Here is a 16,824-nt window from a genome sequence, read left to right on the forward strand (position 1 = left end):
TGGAGGTGATAGTGGTGAAGATGGTAGCAGTGGTTCTAGTGACAATGTATGCGGGGGTGGCGGCGGCAATGATATAGTGTGGGGGAAGTTATGGTTGTAGAGATGGTAGTGGTGGCGATAATATGGTCATCGGGTGTTGGTTACATGATTGATTTTTTAGGTCTTAAAACTCTAATGTGATTAGGTGTATCTCTTTTTTCTTTTAGATGTAGACACATGAAATACCAATTTGACGTTTTGTAACACATAAGAATTTTTTATATCTAATGTTTTGTATCAAACGCATTTGATTACACTCGTATACATAAAACACAAAAATAAATATTTCAAAAACGTAACCAGATCCTCAACACCCAATCATAACATAAGCAACATATATGTCTCAAAACTTTAGTCCATCCTATCAAGGCATGGTTGTATCAAATATATATCTAATAATGTTGTCATATGACCCTTCAATAATTGGCATCTTTTCAACCGTTCTTTGCACAACAAAATTGTCTCCCTTTTCTCGTCAAACATTTTGATTGAGTGTTTGACAGAGAAAAATGTACATCCATATTGCTGTTTTTTGGTCTCACTCTCCCACTTGCTCACAGTATCTACGTGTTACCAAATGAAAGCTCCCCAAGCAATGCATAAAATAAAAAGTCTCCCTCCCACCCAAAACAGCCATAACCCTGCCACTGTATATCACCATGGATTCCATTTCCTACATTAATTCCATCACAATAACGTGCCATGTCTCCTTTCAATATATCAAGACCCATGAGATATTTTTTTTAGTGTATCTGGAATATAAAACGGTGTATACTATCTATCACACTTCTGACACAGGGACATTGAAAATTATATCTTAAATTGTCACATATCAACCTTATCGTTTAGTTGTATGATAACATGTGGTGTGTCAATATGTGTGCCGAGAAGACATAAAAATTTCTCAAGACACTGTCAGATTCCTTCCCGCTCTAACCACTCATTTATTTCTTAATTTTATTGAAAATGATTGGATTGATCACAATTAGGCCACTACTTAATTTGTTCTTAATTATTGATAATTAGATCTGCCATGTCTGCATCCAAATATCCCTACTTAGACCTAAAGGAACGGATATAATGAATAAGCCCATCATTCTTCTTATCTGGAATATTGCAGGGACGTGAGATCTAATTCTAATCCACCAAATAAGTATCAAAATTCTTCCCACGAATCAAAAACCTACTCAAAACAAAGATACCTTCCTTCTAAGTTTGTCCTGCCCTTCTACTTCATATACAAATTTAAGTAGCTAGGGAGTAGTGATAATCCAAAACAATATAATTACTTTCTGATATATTTCAATATAAAAATTCATAATTGTTATTGACGTTCCAAATTTATAATAATAATAATAATAATAAACAAAAAAGAATTTGTATAAAAATGAGTACATAGTAGTACTTTGGTTGGTTCTACAAGTGATGTTCTACACTAAGGAAAGAGATGATGGCCTAAATTCGGAACGTTGTGGATTAAAATTGAAAGCCCTAACCAGGGGGGTAGGATAGCATGTTAATTCGGAGTTTTTGTAAACAACACCTAGAGAATTATCAAGTTTCAGTTTAACGTTGTAGAATCAATGCCAAAAAAAAAAAACAAATAACGGTTGACATAAATGCTAATGCTTAAGGAAGCAATTTAACCCAAAAACGTTACAAAAATTAATATACGATACCAAAGCTGTTGTTACTATTATGTGTGTTAATATGAATGAATTGGTCGAAAACAAGAGCACTTAGAATATTTATTGAATTAGTGAGAATTTTATTGGATTCGGTCCAACCTTATAAACCAAAAAACATAGCTTTAAAATTTGATAATTCATTTATAAATAAACCCAGCACGTGTGCAGCTCCACATGTGTTGCAAATTAGGACGCGCAAAGCAAAATATTATGGGACGGGTCAGTCACGTGGCATTTAAAAGATAAAACCAAAAAGAACAAGCGCACTGTACACCGTATGGCCAAAACTCACCGTTCATAAATAAACAATTACAAACCAAAACTGATAAAAAAACAAAAACAAAAAAATATTAAAAATTAAATTAAATTAAACACATTCCGATTTTCCGTTCCCGCCGATACAAAACTTGCCGTTAAACCGACAACACAAGGACGGAGAACTATAGTGTTGTTCGTCTCATAGCGCAACCAGAGGATCGGAACTAAACAGGTCGCCGATGTCTTGGAAACAGTCCTCCGTAGACCACGGCGACGACCCGAATCCGAAGTCCTGAACCGAATCGACAAACAGGTCACCCAAGTTTCCGAAATCGGTCATTTCTTCTTTCGAAATGCCGAAGTTTCCGAAATCGGTGATTTCTTCCTTCAAAATACAGATATCGTCTCGGAGATTATTCTCCTCGAAGAAGTCCGGTATCGAGGTTTCGAAGTTAAATATGTCGTTCGGAATAAACGTTTCGAAACTTGTGTAATCCGAAAACTCGGACAAGCTCTTCGAAATGGAGGAGTTCCCTCGGACATTTCGGACTTCGGTGACTTCCGGAGATTGTTTCGGGCACGGCGACTCGGCTTCTTCGTTGGAAGGCGAGGGACAGCGTAACACTGACGTCGGAGAGCAAAGGTGGTTGTGCGACCCGTCGCCGGAATAAAAGCCAGAGCTAACTTCCGGCTTAACGTCAGGTAGAGATATCGCCGGAGGAGGAGGAGCGAAGTTGGTGAGCGCGTCGGGTCCACGCAGCTGAATGGCAGCGTTGTCGTACACCACAGCGGCCTCCTCGGCCGTGTCAAACGTTCCCAACCAGAGCCGTACACGTCTCAGAGGATCTCTTATCTCCGCCGCCCATTTTCCCCAGGGCCTCTGCCTCACGCCACGGAACTTCTTCCCCGCAGGAGCAGCAACCGCCTTCAAATCCCGGCGACCACTCGCCGGGCCTTTGGATTTCCCAGACGGCCGCTTCCTCCCGGTCCTCGACATCCGACTCCTCCAAACGGCAGAGTCGGTGTCCCTGTTTGAGCAGGACTCGATGGTAATCTCATTAACAAATCTCTTGACCCGGTGGCGGGTCCCACAAAAAGACGAGCCCTCGGCCTCGTCGTCACTGGAGGAGTCGGTGGCGTTTCCGTCGGTGACCGATATCCGCACAACACGCGGCCTGACGGACTCGAACTCGTCCGCTTCCGCCGAATTGGCCACCATCGTAGTGTGGCTCCGGTGGTGCGTGTACTTAACAGCAGGACGATTCATAGCTCACAAAAAAGAAACAAAACTTTCTAGAGTGAAAATTTAGAAGGTGAGTGGCATCGAGAGCGGGTTGAAAGAGTGAGTGGGTGGGGGAGCGAGTCAGCGGTGGTGGGTTAAAATAGAGGTGGAGAAATCAGAAGAAAAAAAGGAGATTCTTTGAGAGCACACGAGGAGGAGAGAATAAAGAGAGAGAAACAGGCGTGAAGGAGAAGCTGCTTCTGCTGCTCGAAACGGAGTGAAAATTACCAAAAGGTACCATCAAACGACGAGAAATTTCACGGAAAGCTTCGCCAAGAAAAGGAGAAAAAGGGGAAAGAGCGTGAGGGACGAAGCTCCAGGCCTTCCCGGCCAACGGTACGGAAAAAGAACGGGATATTTTCAGAAAAGCTCCGAAAGGGAATATAATGTTTTCGGAATCGGAATCGGAATCGGTTTCTGAAAAGCAGAGAGAGGGGGTGGGGGGGGGGGGGGGGGGGGTGTGAGAGTGGTAGTGGTGGTGGGTGTAGTGAGAAATGAGGAGAGTGTGTGGAGTAAGTGAGAAAGAAAGAAGAAGCACAAGGTCTCGCTGGATACCAAAACTACCTACTTTATAGGATCCCCCAACAGCCGTAATCGCTAAACCCGGTTTTTTTGTTTTTCGATAAAATCGCTAAACCCGGTTCAGCTGCCTTCTCATATCTTTCTCTTTCTGTTTTTTTTTTTCCATTTTTATCCCCAAAAAGGAAAAAAATCTTTTTTTTTTATATATTTTATTTTGGCTCTAAAAGCTTCAAAATTTTCAATTATTTTTAGTAATTAGAAGGCGGGTGGGGCCGGGACGTACCGGGGGAGAGTCCGGCGAGACTCGGAGATATTTTGCGAGGCGCCGCATGGGAGGAGAGGACCGAGGGGGGGGTCAGGTGGGGCCGGGGCTGACTCAGCTGCTGGAGAAAAAACTAATTCTTGGAGTTTGGGATTCGGGTCACGTGAGAGGACATATGGGTTCTACTTTGACTGAATATTAAGATTAATTAATGGTGTTAATCCCCCATTGAATGGCTGTTACTTGTCAGTTACTGCTTAACGTTCGGTTACCGACTTCACCAGTGGGGGTGTTTTCGTCATCGTAATACTTAAAATAAGAAAATGGCGTTACGAATTTATGACCTTACCTTGTGTGTGCACGTACTATGATTTAGATTTTATTTTACCATTTGAAGATTTTAAACCTTCTCTTTTTGTTTAATTAACAGCTAAATGTGACGTGGCAGGCAACCTCGAATACAAGGCAATTTTATAAGCCTATTTTTATCTCCTTAACCACTGCATGCCTTCTCCATAACCTTTTTATCCTTGCCCACCTCACACGGTGATCGGCGAAAAGCTTTTTTCAACATTTAGATTCACGATGGATTGAGGATTCGAACATTAGAGGATCGTCAACTGAATTATGTTGCATAGATGATATTTCAACAAGTAGAACTTTTGTTAGTTTTTATTTTTATTGGCCGTAAATGTAATTAGGTAATTCATATGTGGGGGAATTAGTGGGAGGGTAGGGGTGATGCATTTAAAAATGTAGGCGTTGGATCATAAAGATGGTGTTTTTTTCTCCACTCGTTGTATGCTTGAAGCGGATATGCATGGTTTCATTAGGCAATAAGTGGGGGAGGTGGTATTCAATGAAAACAAAGTAAATAGCAGGGTAAAAAGGGTAATTTCCCCCACATATATGGTCATAAAATTATGTGGTATTTTACAGACAATATATGGTCATAAAATTATGAGGTTTTTTTACAGACGATATCTTGTTTCGTTGTATGTTAAGTTGCTTAATTAGTGTCATTATGAGGAGTAATTTTTCGATGAATCGCGTGATAGTTACATTGTTAGTCTATGTCGCTCGTGTTAAAACAGTGTATTTGATTAGTATTATTATACTCTTCGTCTGTAACGTTTAAACTTTGTTATTTGTTCATATTTCAACACTAATCTTGGTAACATCATGTGACGATATAATTGTCTACTAAAAATGTCTCCATTATTAGGTTGTTTAGAAAAACGAACATAACATTATATGAGTTTTTACGTTTTACAGTCGTTCAAGCATGTGTGATTGATTGTCGAACATTGATATAATGTTAGAAGCATATCTAAAACCTAAATGGCTTCAATATATTGAGCTACTTGACTAGTAGAGTAGTGAAGTGCGATAAGTGTTTATAACATGACAATATTTAGGTGATACAATAAAGAGATAAACAAGTAGAAATTAAAGTAGTGTCATTTTCTAGCAGAAGCAAAAGCCATGAAAGAGCATTACATATTTATGAAAGCTGTCAGACTCGTGACTATCAGTATCCCTCAATCCTCATGTTCTAGATGCATCTCATTTCCCCCAACTTAATTAATACGAAAGTGATTGATGATAATATTTACCCTTCCTCTAATACAAATCATTGTTTCCTCTTCCAATTTTTTACAACTTGAATGTTTCTTCCTACTTTTTAACGAAATTCTACTTGCGTGGACAAATGTAAGCCATTAAATTTTGGACTGGTTAGATACAATGAAATTTAGTATGTCGGACTCTAATAACAATATTATATAATAATTAATATATAGTTTGCCAAAAGTCAATAAGCTTCTTTTTAATTTTTTTAATTTTTTTTATCTCAAATAGGTGAACTAAGGATGATCTAACTAAGACCTGGTTTGGTACTGAGGTGATTCTAAAAAAAACTGGTATCAAAAAAAGATGGAAGCTGTTTTTGTGTTTGGTAAACATTCAGCTTCAGCTTTTTTTCACAGTTTTGGGTGAAAAAAAGCCAAAAACAAGAAGCTGCAAAACCCAGCTTTGAAAAATCGGTTTTTTTTCACATCTGTTTTACATAAAAGTTTACCAAACACTATAATACTGTTTTTTTTTTTCAGAAGCACTTTTACAAAAAAGTTTACCAAACACTCTGCTGCTTTATTTCACAACCACTTATTCTCACAGCACAGTAGAATCAGTTTTTTTTCAAAGAACAACAATACCAAACCAGCCCTAACTGTGTTCAAAAAGCGCCCTAGGGGGTGCCTAGATGATAGGCGATGTCCAGCCGTTGTGGTTTAGATTAAATTGAGAGGAAAATCGGGATGTGAATTAGGCGGCGTCCTGCAAGTCGTATAGGTGGCCTCAACGGTTTGGGTGGATGTCGAATGGCAGCAGGAACGGTTTCTCATCAATGAGATTGAGAAATTAAGGTTGAGAGAGACAGATCAAAGCCCACTCGGCTACCCAAATTAGGGTGTTTGTTTGATCAACACCTTGGCTACCCGAATTGAGATTGAGAGAGAGAGAGAGGGAGAGAGAGAGAGAGAGATAGGGACTGAGAATTGAGATCAGGGGCAGAAGAGAGAGAGGCTTGATGTTGAAGAGAGAGAGACACAGCAAACAAATATTTTTTACAGGGTAGCAATGGAATGAAAGAGATGGCCATGATTGACCATGTTAAATTCTCAAAGCTTGCGATTAGGCACAACTTCATATTAGCGAGTCTAATGTACTTTTTTAGTAGTTCACCATAAGTTTTTCAAACGAACACGACATGTTTTTTAACTAGCCAAAATTTAAAGGTTTTGTACAAAAGAGAATCAAAGAACTTGTAAAATGGAGGAAATAAGTTTGAAATAACCCTGAATAGAAGTCATGTACGAGGCACATGACTTATTTTGGATAGAAAACTTCACGGTGTTAGGGGTGAGATGACAAATTAATGATTTCAGAAAGTTAATATGACAAATCGCTTAAAATTTTAGTTCATATGATAAATTGAAAAATGTGTATAAATTTATATGACATTTCAAAAATTTTCCTTTTCTTTCTAAAGTGTAAATAGGCACTCATTTATATGATAATTTTACTTAAATCCGCCTAGTATGCCTAGGCGTTAGGCCCCAGCCTACCATCCGACTAGCGTCTAACGTCTTTTAGAACTCTATTAACTAATACATTGGTGAAACATATATGTGTTCCGAAAATATGATAGCGGTAATGCTATTTATAGTATTAGTAACTATATATGGATTGAAAATCGATTCTTTAATTAAAAAAAATGCAAATAGCTTGTTGCTCTATCGGTTAAGATCATTCATTTGATCTCTTTTCAATCAATAACACAGATAAAATAAAAAATAAAAATAAATATTTTTTTTTAAGAAAAGATCGATATGATATTATTGAAGAAACTTAGCAAACCAATACATAAAAGTAAAAAAAAAATTGAAAGTAAACAATAACTGGCAGGAAATGAAGCATTAGTCGAGCGTAACTACACATAAAGGTTGGCCATCACACTATTGATGCAGCCTTATTCTCATCTCGCACGAGGCAATCAGAAAGAGCTAAGATGCAGAAGTTTGGCCTCAACTACTATTGTAGGTTACTTCCTTCCTGCTCATAGCGATTAGAAAGGACTAACCTTTTGATAGAGACCCCCCTCCCCTCATGCTTAACCAGACTAAATCAAAAAATAAATTGTTGTTAACTCTCTAACGAAGTCATCTGGCACTCTAAATAATGCACTTGAAAGAGTGCAAAATTACTTTGTTTTATGAGTAACAATAACATCTACCCACAAATGGTAAAAGCGTAGTAATCTATACACCCATTTTTATTTTTCATACATCTCTCTCAATTTTTGATTATCGGATCGAATGAATTGAAAAAAAATCAAAGATCAGAAATTAACAAGGATGTATAAAAGATAGAATGAGAGGTGAATATCACTTTTCATAGTAAAAATTAGGTGGAAGGGCAGAAAAGTAATTTAAGCCATTACAAAAGGTGGGCTGAAAAATAGGAGCGTGGGCCAGGCAGCCCATCTTTTTGAAGATGCTTGACTGAAAGAGTGACCGTGGGGAGGACAGAGGTGCCTAATTAACCCGTCCTCGAACAACGTATCAGACAACCGAAGCCGTCCTGCTTGTTTCTTTTGTATTAGTCGACTTTATTTAAAGCACCTATTTTAATATCCAATTAATTATTTGGTCTGATCACATCAGTGAGAGTTCCCATGCAGATCGACAATTTACAAGTACTAGTTGCATAGAGAGATTTTTCAACGTAATCGTTATACGAGGTGTTACAGTATATGTTTTTATATATAAGATGAGATATGTGTATTAAAAAAATTAATAATTTAAAAATTAAAAAATTTCATCATTTATATAAAAATATATGATGTATTATTTGTGTTCCTGTCATAACTAAAAATTTCTCAATTGCATGAACACTCTGAACGCAAACGTAGCCACTCTTATTGGGCAACTTGCAGCCTTTTTTTTCTTCTACTTCGTTTTTTATGTTGTTGGTTTCGATTCTTTGGCTTTTGTTTTATAGAACTTTGGAGAAAGATGGTTTGTGCTCCTGTTGAGTTTTAACTATAATTAAGCTTATATTTTGTAATGTTATGCATTCATAACGATTGGGGATTCCGAGACAGGACATAGCAATCTAAGGTCATCTCCAACCGAGGTCTGGCTAGATAGCTCGTTTTAGCTCTCTGACCCTTTAAGATATTAATATTTTAATGAACAGTAGAGGGTTATATTTGTCTCCGTCTCCAACCGAGGTTCAAAGGGCCATAGGGCTAGTTTTAGCCTTGTCACAAAAAATCGTCTCCAATCAAGGGCCAAACATAATTTATTATTCAAATTTAAAAACTACAACAACTTAAATTTAAAAACTACAACGCTAACTGGCCCAAAAAACCAAAAAAATTAGAATTTAAATTTAATGAATGGTTTAGGTATTTATAGGAAGAAAAAAAATTAGAATTTTTAGGAATTAAAAAAAAATGGCCCAAAAAACCAAAAAAACTACAACGGTAACTAGCCGTTGGATTCAAATTTTTGTTTAAGTATTCATGTCGGTTATATCTGACATGAATGTACTTATATTGAATAAAAATGCATTCCTGTCGGTTATATCCGACATGATTTTTTGAATTTTTGGCTAGCCTCGGGCTGGCTGGATAGCTGCATGCGGCTAGCCCTTTGGCTCTTTCAGATTCCGTGAGGCCCACGAACCCTCTGACCCTCTGGACCCTTCGGTTGGAGATGGTCTAAAAACCAAATGGTACAAACTACATGGCCCTTCTCTTCAACCAATTTCACCATTACTCCTTCCCGAATTCCTCATCTTTCCCCCTCCAGTTCAGGCTTTTCCTCCTTTTTAGAAGTCAGGTGCTTGATTAAATTTACATTTTTGTTGAGATTAAAAAAATTGCTTAGATATGGACATAACAAAGTTGGCCAAAGTAATACGTTCTCCTATTTGCACTAAATTTCACAATTTCTATCCACATAGTTTAAAACCATGCTATCTGAATAAATAAAAACAACAAAGAAAATTACTTGATAGGTTGGGGCGTTCAAAACCATGCTAGGCACCCCTTGACATATTTATTTTAACATGAAAAGAGAATGTAAAGTTGGACAATTTGCAATGATTTGCCGCTTTGTTGTGTAACAAAATTTGGATTATGTCTCAGCTGGTACTGCTTACACTTTCGTTCATGTACTAATCACTTATAATTATCAACTAAATAACAAAATTAGTGGGTGCTAATCATTGTTAAAATTTAGATAGGGGCAAAATTTGCAATGTCTACATATATAATAAAGAATATTGGCAACAAAGTGGGAATTTGGCTACCTAAATAAAAAACAATCACAAATTTTGTTTCAACAATATAGGCACCAAATTCAAGTAAAAACTATAACACATATAACCAAGAAAAGAATTGTCCCCCCCGGCCGATTTTAATAGTATTATACTTTCTTTTTTGTATGTCGTTAACTTAACTGAAAAAATACTAACCTTGTCCTTTGCATGAGGTATAAACAAGGTTTTAAAAGCCGTTAGACATTAATCATTTAACACATAAAAAATAACAGAGAAAATAGTGATATAAAAAACAAGGGGTTTTTTGATATGGGTCCAAAGTAACTAAAAATTGGACCTATTTCAAAAGTTAAAAATCACTAAAAATTGGACGTATTTCAAAAGGTAGTCTATAAAATTGGACCTATTTCAAATTTTCCCAAAAAACAAACACTTTCTAGACTAAATGAAAGGCGTAACTTAGCAAGACCATCCACTATTAAGGTTTTTTTTTTCTCTATAAATATGTTGTGTATAAGATTAACATAAAAGACCAATAAAATGCTTACATCCCCGAATGAGTTTGTTACGAGGGTCTGTTTCATGTAAGTTTCCATGCCCTAGACTTATTAAAGAGTAATGCAAAATAAATTTTTTGTACTGCTAATAACAGTCTTCTCATTAAACTTCTTGTATATATGTGTGTTATGATTAAAGTGGAAGTAAAACCTTTCCTACAAGTATGCTAAAAGGTACTCAAATTAAACACCAAAACCTATAAATCTTCAAGATTAGGCAACTTGCAAAAATTATTACAAAAATTACCAACAAAAACTCACATTAGCTTTATGTGTGCCTACCTTCCTTCTATGATATATTGAGACTTGTGTTTTGCGATCCAATGGATGCTTAAGAAGAAATGCGCACTTGGGCATTTGGATTCACATCATCAAATTTTGAAAAATAAAATAATATAACAAAAAAAAAAAAAAAAAAAAAAAAAAAGTTGTGGGTTTCTTGGAGTTTGGCCGCGCTTAACTAGGAGCTAACCGTATGAACCCATAGATAAAAAAACAATTAGCAAAGACTACACGGGATTCGACAAATACATGAGCGAGAGGGGTCATGTTCTTGGTCTCTAAGCTCCATATAACTAATCATATATTTGATGTTTGATGTTTTTGGGTTCTCAAACCACGAAATTTCCAAACATTTTTTTTTTTATATTTGCAATTTGTACGGTTTCTTAACCTTATGCTAGAGATATATACTAGTTAATCAGCATCATACGTTCTTTTGAGCCACGAAAAAGAAAAATGTTATAAAAACCATTTTGTTTAGATTATGTTTGGTAAACTACAAGATGTTGTGGTTGATGGTTGGATTATTTTTTTAATGATTCAACTATTACCGTCACATCATATAGTCTTACCAAAGTGATATTTCTAGCATCACAAAACGAAAATATAGATAACTTTGAGTACTAGTATTAGTTAACTAGTTTTAACCATTATTAATTTTTTTTTTAGCACATCGATATTTTTACATTAAGGGAAGGGGAAGTTCGGCTAAGCCACACAATGAGCAGCCTAATTTGGTATCGAATTCTCCATCTATGAGTTTCAAACTTAAGACCTCTCACTTTCAAGTGAAGAAGAATACCATCAGACCGTAATACTGAGTGACAAATCATTATTAATTATTAGTTTTTGGTTTATTGCGAATTAACCGTATCCCAATGTTCTTATACAAGTCAATTAATTAGCACTAATACCTAGATGTACTTGTCTAGTTTGGGTTGTTACTATTCGACAATCATGGTGTTTGAGAGGGATCAACCCCACTACCTCTTCCTCCCAAGTCCCAAAGAAAAAATTTTGTTTCCGGTAATTACAAATTATTACTATGGTACATGGTTTTGTTATTGATTTGTTTTATTATTTATTATTATTGTTAATACTACTATTCCTACAGGAAACTCATAGAAATATATGAAAAATGCTAAAAGGATATATTTGAAAATGATTAATAAGTTTTTCAATTTTGAAGTTGACATAGGCTGGCATGTAAATAATTTATATTCAAATAATGACGTGAACAAAAGTCAATGGACCTTAATCTAAAATAAAAAATGAATAAGATTTCAATTAATGGAAAGAAAAATGAGAGATGCTAACCTAATTTATCCTATTTTATTTATTGCATATATATACTTTCTTTCCTTGATGCCCAAGGCCCCGTTGTGTTTATAAAGGGTGTTGAATACCTACCCTTTTTTCTCTATCAAATCAGCCATGCCATCAGGGTCAATACGAAAAATCAATTAACTGATGATATTCGTGTTAGTTGTGCCAAAACAAAAAATCAAACCCCAACTGGAAGCAAAAATTATAACTACATGAAGGTGTGTTTTTCTAAGATGGGACTAAAAAAAGTTATAACTTATTACAATGTAAGGTTTATTCCTTACATAACTAGGACCAGAATGTTTTTATAACTTTAAGGAGGTTATTTCTATATTACTTTAGAGAGGTTTTACTGTATTATTATAACAATTATTATTATTGTATTTAAATGGAGTTAATTATTTTTGTGTACCCACACTTGTTTAATCTTGTGTATCGTTTTTGTTTGATTTATTCAATCTGATGACTACAAATAAGAAGGTATTGTAAGAGACTCAAAAAAAATGTTTGAAATCAACTCCCTTTTTGTGATGTGTAAAGAGAAAATATGAAATTGATAAGTAGAAATGAATATATATATATATATATATATATATATATATATATATATATAAAAGAGCAACATTATTGTTGTTGTCACAAATCTAAACTTTTGAATGCATAGTGACGTGGATTCTCCTATATATATATAAAAGAGCAACATTATTGTTGTTGTCACAAATCTAAACTTTTGAATGCATAGTGACGTGGATTCTCCATGCGACGTTCGTTGCGATTTTCTTTGAATTTCCATCCATTTCCGTTGAAATTTCATACTATATAAACTCCTATAGTGCTCTTTCCCTTTGATTTATTTTATTTTATTTCATTTTTTATTTTATGAAAATTCCAAACCCCGAATTTTAGGGTTAAGAGTTGAGATAGCCAACATTAGGGGAACAACATCACGCTTGGAATGTTATGCTTGAACTTTATTTAATGGATTCAATCGGTTTAGGTTGAAGACTCACTTATTAACATTATTATAAATTACACCAACTTCACCTTTGAACAACAAATTAGGACACCAATTTTCTTAATTTATCTGACACTTCCTTTATTAACAGAAGTATTATTTGAAGCAATTAGGAAATTATTGACTTGAAATGCAAGTTGTGTGTGATTATTTGATAATTGATTGTATAGGACATGTTTGGTAGCATAGTAACCATCCCATAATTTCAAGGCTCAACAATAACGTGCTCAATTTAATGACATTGCATGTTGATCACACAACTAATCCCGTTACTAATGTCTCAACTTTTTTTTCCTTTTGTGTTGTGACGGGGCACGTGATGTTACTAATTCATTCATAATATAATAATATATATATGTATTTACCTATTAATTTTCTAAATATTACGCCTATGAAATATTAGTTTTGACATCCACCCATGAATATTATTGTACATGTGTGAATAATACTACAGAACAGTATGATTGTTCCACTAAAAAATCTCTCAAAAAAGGAGGAGGATGTATGCATGGGGATGGTGACTGCTAGTGATAATCTTGTTCATGTCACGTGTATGACTATGAATTTCAAGTGGTATCACATAGATCAATAGCATATATATGCACCTCGACGAAAAAACATTCAGTGTAATCTTATTGTAAACAACTTGTGATTTGGTTTCTGCTCCGCGCAACTGGTTGTTCAAACAAGCCCAAGGAATTGTTCCTACAAATACTATTTCCATTTAAATATCTAATAGTTTATCATAATATCTTCCCTTAAAACCCATATTTGATTATTGTAATGCGGCAGATAAATTAAAGGAAATCAGCAAAGAATGATTAGGTATTAAACAAATGATTAAATGATTAGATTAGAAGAAACAAATGATTAATAAAGCCCATAATATCCCTTAATAGTTTAACCAAACTTTAGTGTAAGTCCACTTCACCAACTGCTAAGAAATGGAGACCGAGCTCGACAATGGCCACATCACTACATCTTTGAGTGGAGGTCACCAGCTTGGGAGTCACTCCTGTCCTCAGTAGAGACAATCAGCCCTCCTAAAAGAACCCTACTAATTGTGATTAAAGTAGGAATTAAAGACCTGATAACCAGGGTCTTTTTCCAACTCCTAAAACACGACTAGTTTGCCGGGACTTCGGTTTTTGTTTTTTTTTCTTTCTGAATTTCTATTCTGCATTAAGCTTTTCCACGTGCATGCTGAAATTAAATAATGTTAGTGTGAAAGATTATAAATAAATAAATAATTTTTGGTCAAATTTAATTTGAATTAAGTAATCTTACAAGTACAATGGTTTTAGGCATGGAAAAACATGATCTCTGTGCCACTAAGATACAGCTAAGCTTTCATTTGGCTGTTTGCTTATGTTATTATTGGGAACTCAACCTTATTAAATTCAAGGGTTACCAACACAGGCCATGGTTCTTGACCTCCATAGTTTCCGGCTAGTGAGGTTGATCTTAGACCATTCGGTTCGAGTAATGCGATTTGTTAATAGGTTAAACGTATCTAAGGAGAGATGTTATCGTCCAAAACAATGTCGGTCATGAGTTTAGAACATTAATCAAGTGAATTCTTGTTTGATCGTATAATGTACGAGCTTGCCAGATACTTAGTAAAGAATTTATATTGTCCCCAACATCTCTAACCTCGTTGCAAAATAAAATAATATCATTAAGTAAAAGCGTTCGGTCATGTGAAAAATTCACTTTGTATTTTGTGTATATGTTAAGAACTCACTTTGTATTTTGTGTCATTGCATGTATAATTTTGACGGTATTAGCATGTAGTTAGACGTACTTTGTTGCATGATCCCTTGTGTACTAGCAACTCTTATGACTCTGTTCTTTAAGTAAATTGATTTCCTTTTCAAAAATGGAACTTTATTTAAGTTAAGATTAATTGTTTTCTTGATGTTAAAAAAAAAAAAAATGATGAGCGATTAGCATGTCAACGTACACGAGTGAAACCGCCTCCGATCACCCGTTGCAGCAACACCATGGAATCCTCAATAACATGCCCAATGAAAGATATGAGCATACTTATTAGAAATGCCGAAGAGGCTCCCTTAAAAACACAATTTTTTATCAACTCTTATTTTTTAAACAATATTTTTATAATGTTGACACAAAACTTAATTTAAAATTATGTGTTTGCACAAAACCTATGAAAAGTCCTCACTTTTAAAAGAGCCCAGAGCATTTCTCGCACACTTAATTAACGGCTTGGTGAGTTAAATTCACTTAACAATTAACAAATAGAAGCAGGATTCCAAGTGTCCTCACGTGATTGGTTCCGAACTAGCACCACCACCATTTAGGTACACTGGACGCTTCTGATGTTCTTCAAGGCTCTCTCTGTGTTTTGACTTTGAACCGACTAATTCGAATCCAAACAAAAAAATAAAGCAAATCTCTTTTTCTTTTTTCTTTTTTCTTTTTTCTTTTTTCCTTTTGAAAGGGAGAGAGAAGCAAATCTCTTTCCTTTTTCAAATTTTATTTTATTTTATATTTTGAAAGGGTTATTGTGGGGGAGCACTTAGATGGCTTTTCAACGCTACAAAGATGTTAAAAATAGCTAGATCCTTCTAAGATCTTGTAATCATATTTGTTCATCGTATATCGTGCAGTTAATTTTCATTAGATACTATTTATATTTAATTTAAATTTTAAATTTTTAAATTTAAAATAATTTCTAATCGTATGATATATATTAAATACATATAATTATAAGATCTTCCGATCCTTTGAAAAAGAATTCAACGGGAGTCCTTTTCCGTTAAAAAACCCCAAAAAATCAACATTGTCTGAGAAAGAAAGTGAGACGTGAGAGAGACGAACAAAGTATCCCTCTCTCTTTATCTCTCTATAGGCCCATGGTCCTAGGCTCTAGCCCTTTTGTAGGACATGTCTCCCTAAAGACATTTGGATTTTTTTGTTTGTAACTCCACGTATTTACCATGTTGAAAATTGGTTAAAAAAAGGAAGGGAACTGACGGCTCTTAAAAGTAGAATTTTTTTGACGGTATTAGAACAGAATTTATTAGACGTTTTTTATTTGAATAAAGTTTTTTTCTAAAAAGTATTAAATTCTTTGTAAACTTACTATCACCTCATAGTTTAAGCTAAACTTCTATATCAATATTAAAAAATATTATGTAAAAAATGTAAGAAAACAGAATGTTGAAAGTCAAATTTTGAAAGAGAAGTTAGTATTTTTCAAAAGAGGAAATGACAATGGTGAGAAAACAAAGTTGTGGATTTGTAGGGTATTGGAGTACTATTTCGTAGGATTGCAGCCCTACATTTTTCCCGAAGACAGAATTGTCGTTTTGTGTACAAATTGATACGCATCATGTTGATAGTGTATTGACAAAAAAAATTTACACAATTTGAATTCGAGTGATGTTTTATTCATCCGCTTGGTATCACACTCGCCGCAGGAGGACACAGACTGCCTAAAAAAAATTGATGCATCATTAATTAATTGGATCCTGATTTTATGTAATTTTAGTTTTGTTTTACCGCATCTAGTTACTGAAAACAACTTACATAAAATAGGTTTACCATTATATAGCGTTTCGGTCTAATAATGCAATGCTATGTAGAAAGAAATTCACACATAACATTATATTATTAGACCGGGAGGCCGCGGTAGATGGAAACCTAGTTCCAGTAAGTCCTTATTCTAGTTACCGTGTACTGTCTCTCTAGGGTTTTGGTTTGGCTGGCAGTGGCAC

The 16,824-nt window shown here is 35.1% G+C and overlaps 1 protein-coding gene across 1 annotated transcript; it reads right to left on the reverse strand.

The window, feature by feature from the left end:
• Nucleotides 1–2,005: 2,005 nt before the first annotated feature.
• Nucleotides 2,006–3,805, reverse strand: LOC137710892 (ethylene-responsive transcription factor CRF2). The gene has a single exon (XM_068450049.2). It carries the CDS (start codon nucleotides 3,250–3,252, stop codon nucleotides 2,185–2,187), a length of 1,068 nt encoding a protein of 355 aa, XP_068306150.1. The 5' UTR covers nucleotides 3,253–3,805; the 3' UTR covers nucleotides 2,006–2,184.
• Between the last annotated feature and the right edge of the window lie 13,019 nt (nucleotides 3,806–16,824).

Source organism: Pyrus communis, chromosome 6 (genome assembly GCF_041283825.1).
Source record: "Pyrus communis isolate YQ-2024b chromosome 6, ASM4128382v1, whole genome shotgun sequence".
In the NCBI taxonomy this organism is placed as follows: domain Eukaryota; kingdom Viridiplantae; phylum Streptophyta; class Magnoliopsida; order Rosales; family Rosaceae; genus Pyrus; species Pyrus communis.

Excerpts from the sequence above, each read along its gene's own strand:
- LOC137710892 (XM_068450049.2), bottom strand. The coding sequence starts at position 3,252 with ATGAATCGTCCTGCTGTTAAGTACACGCACCACCGGAGCCACACTACG.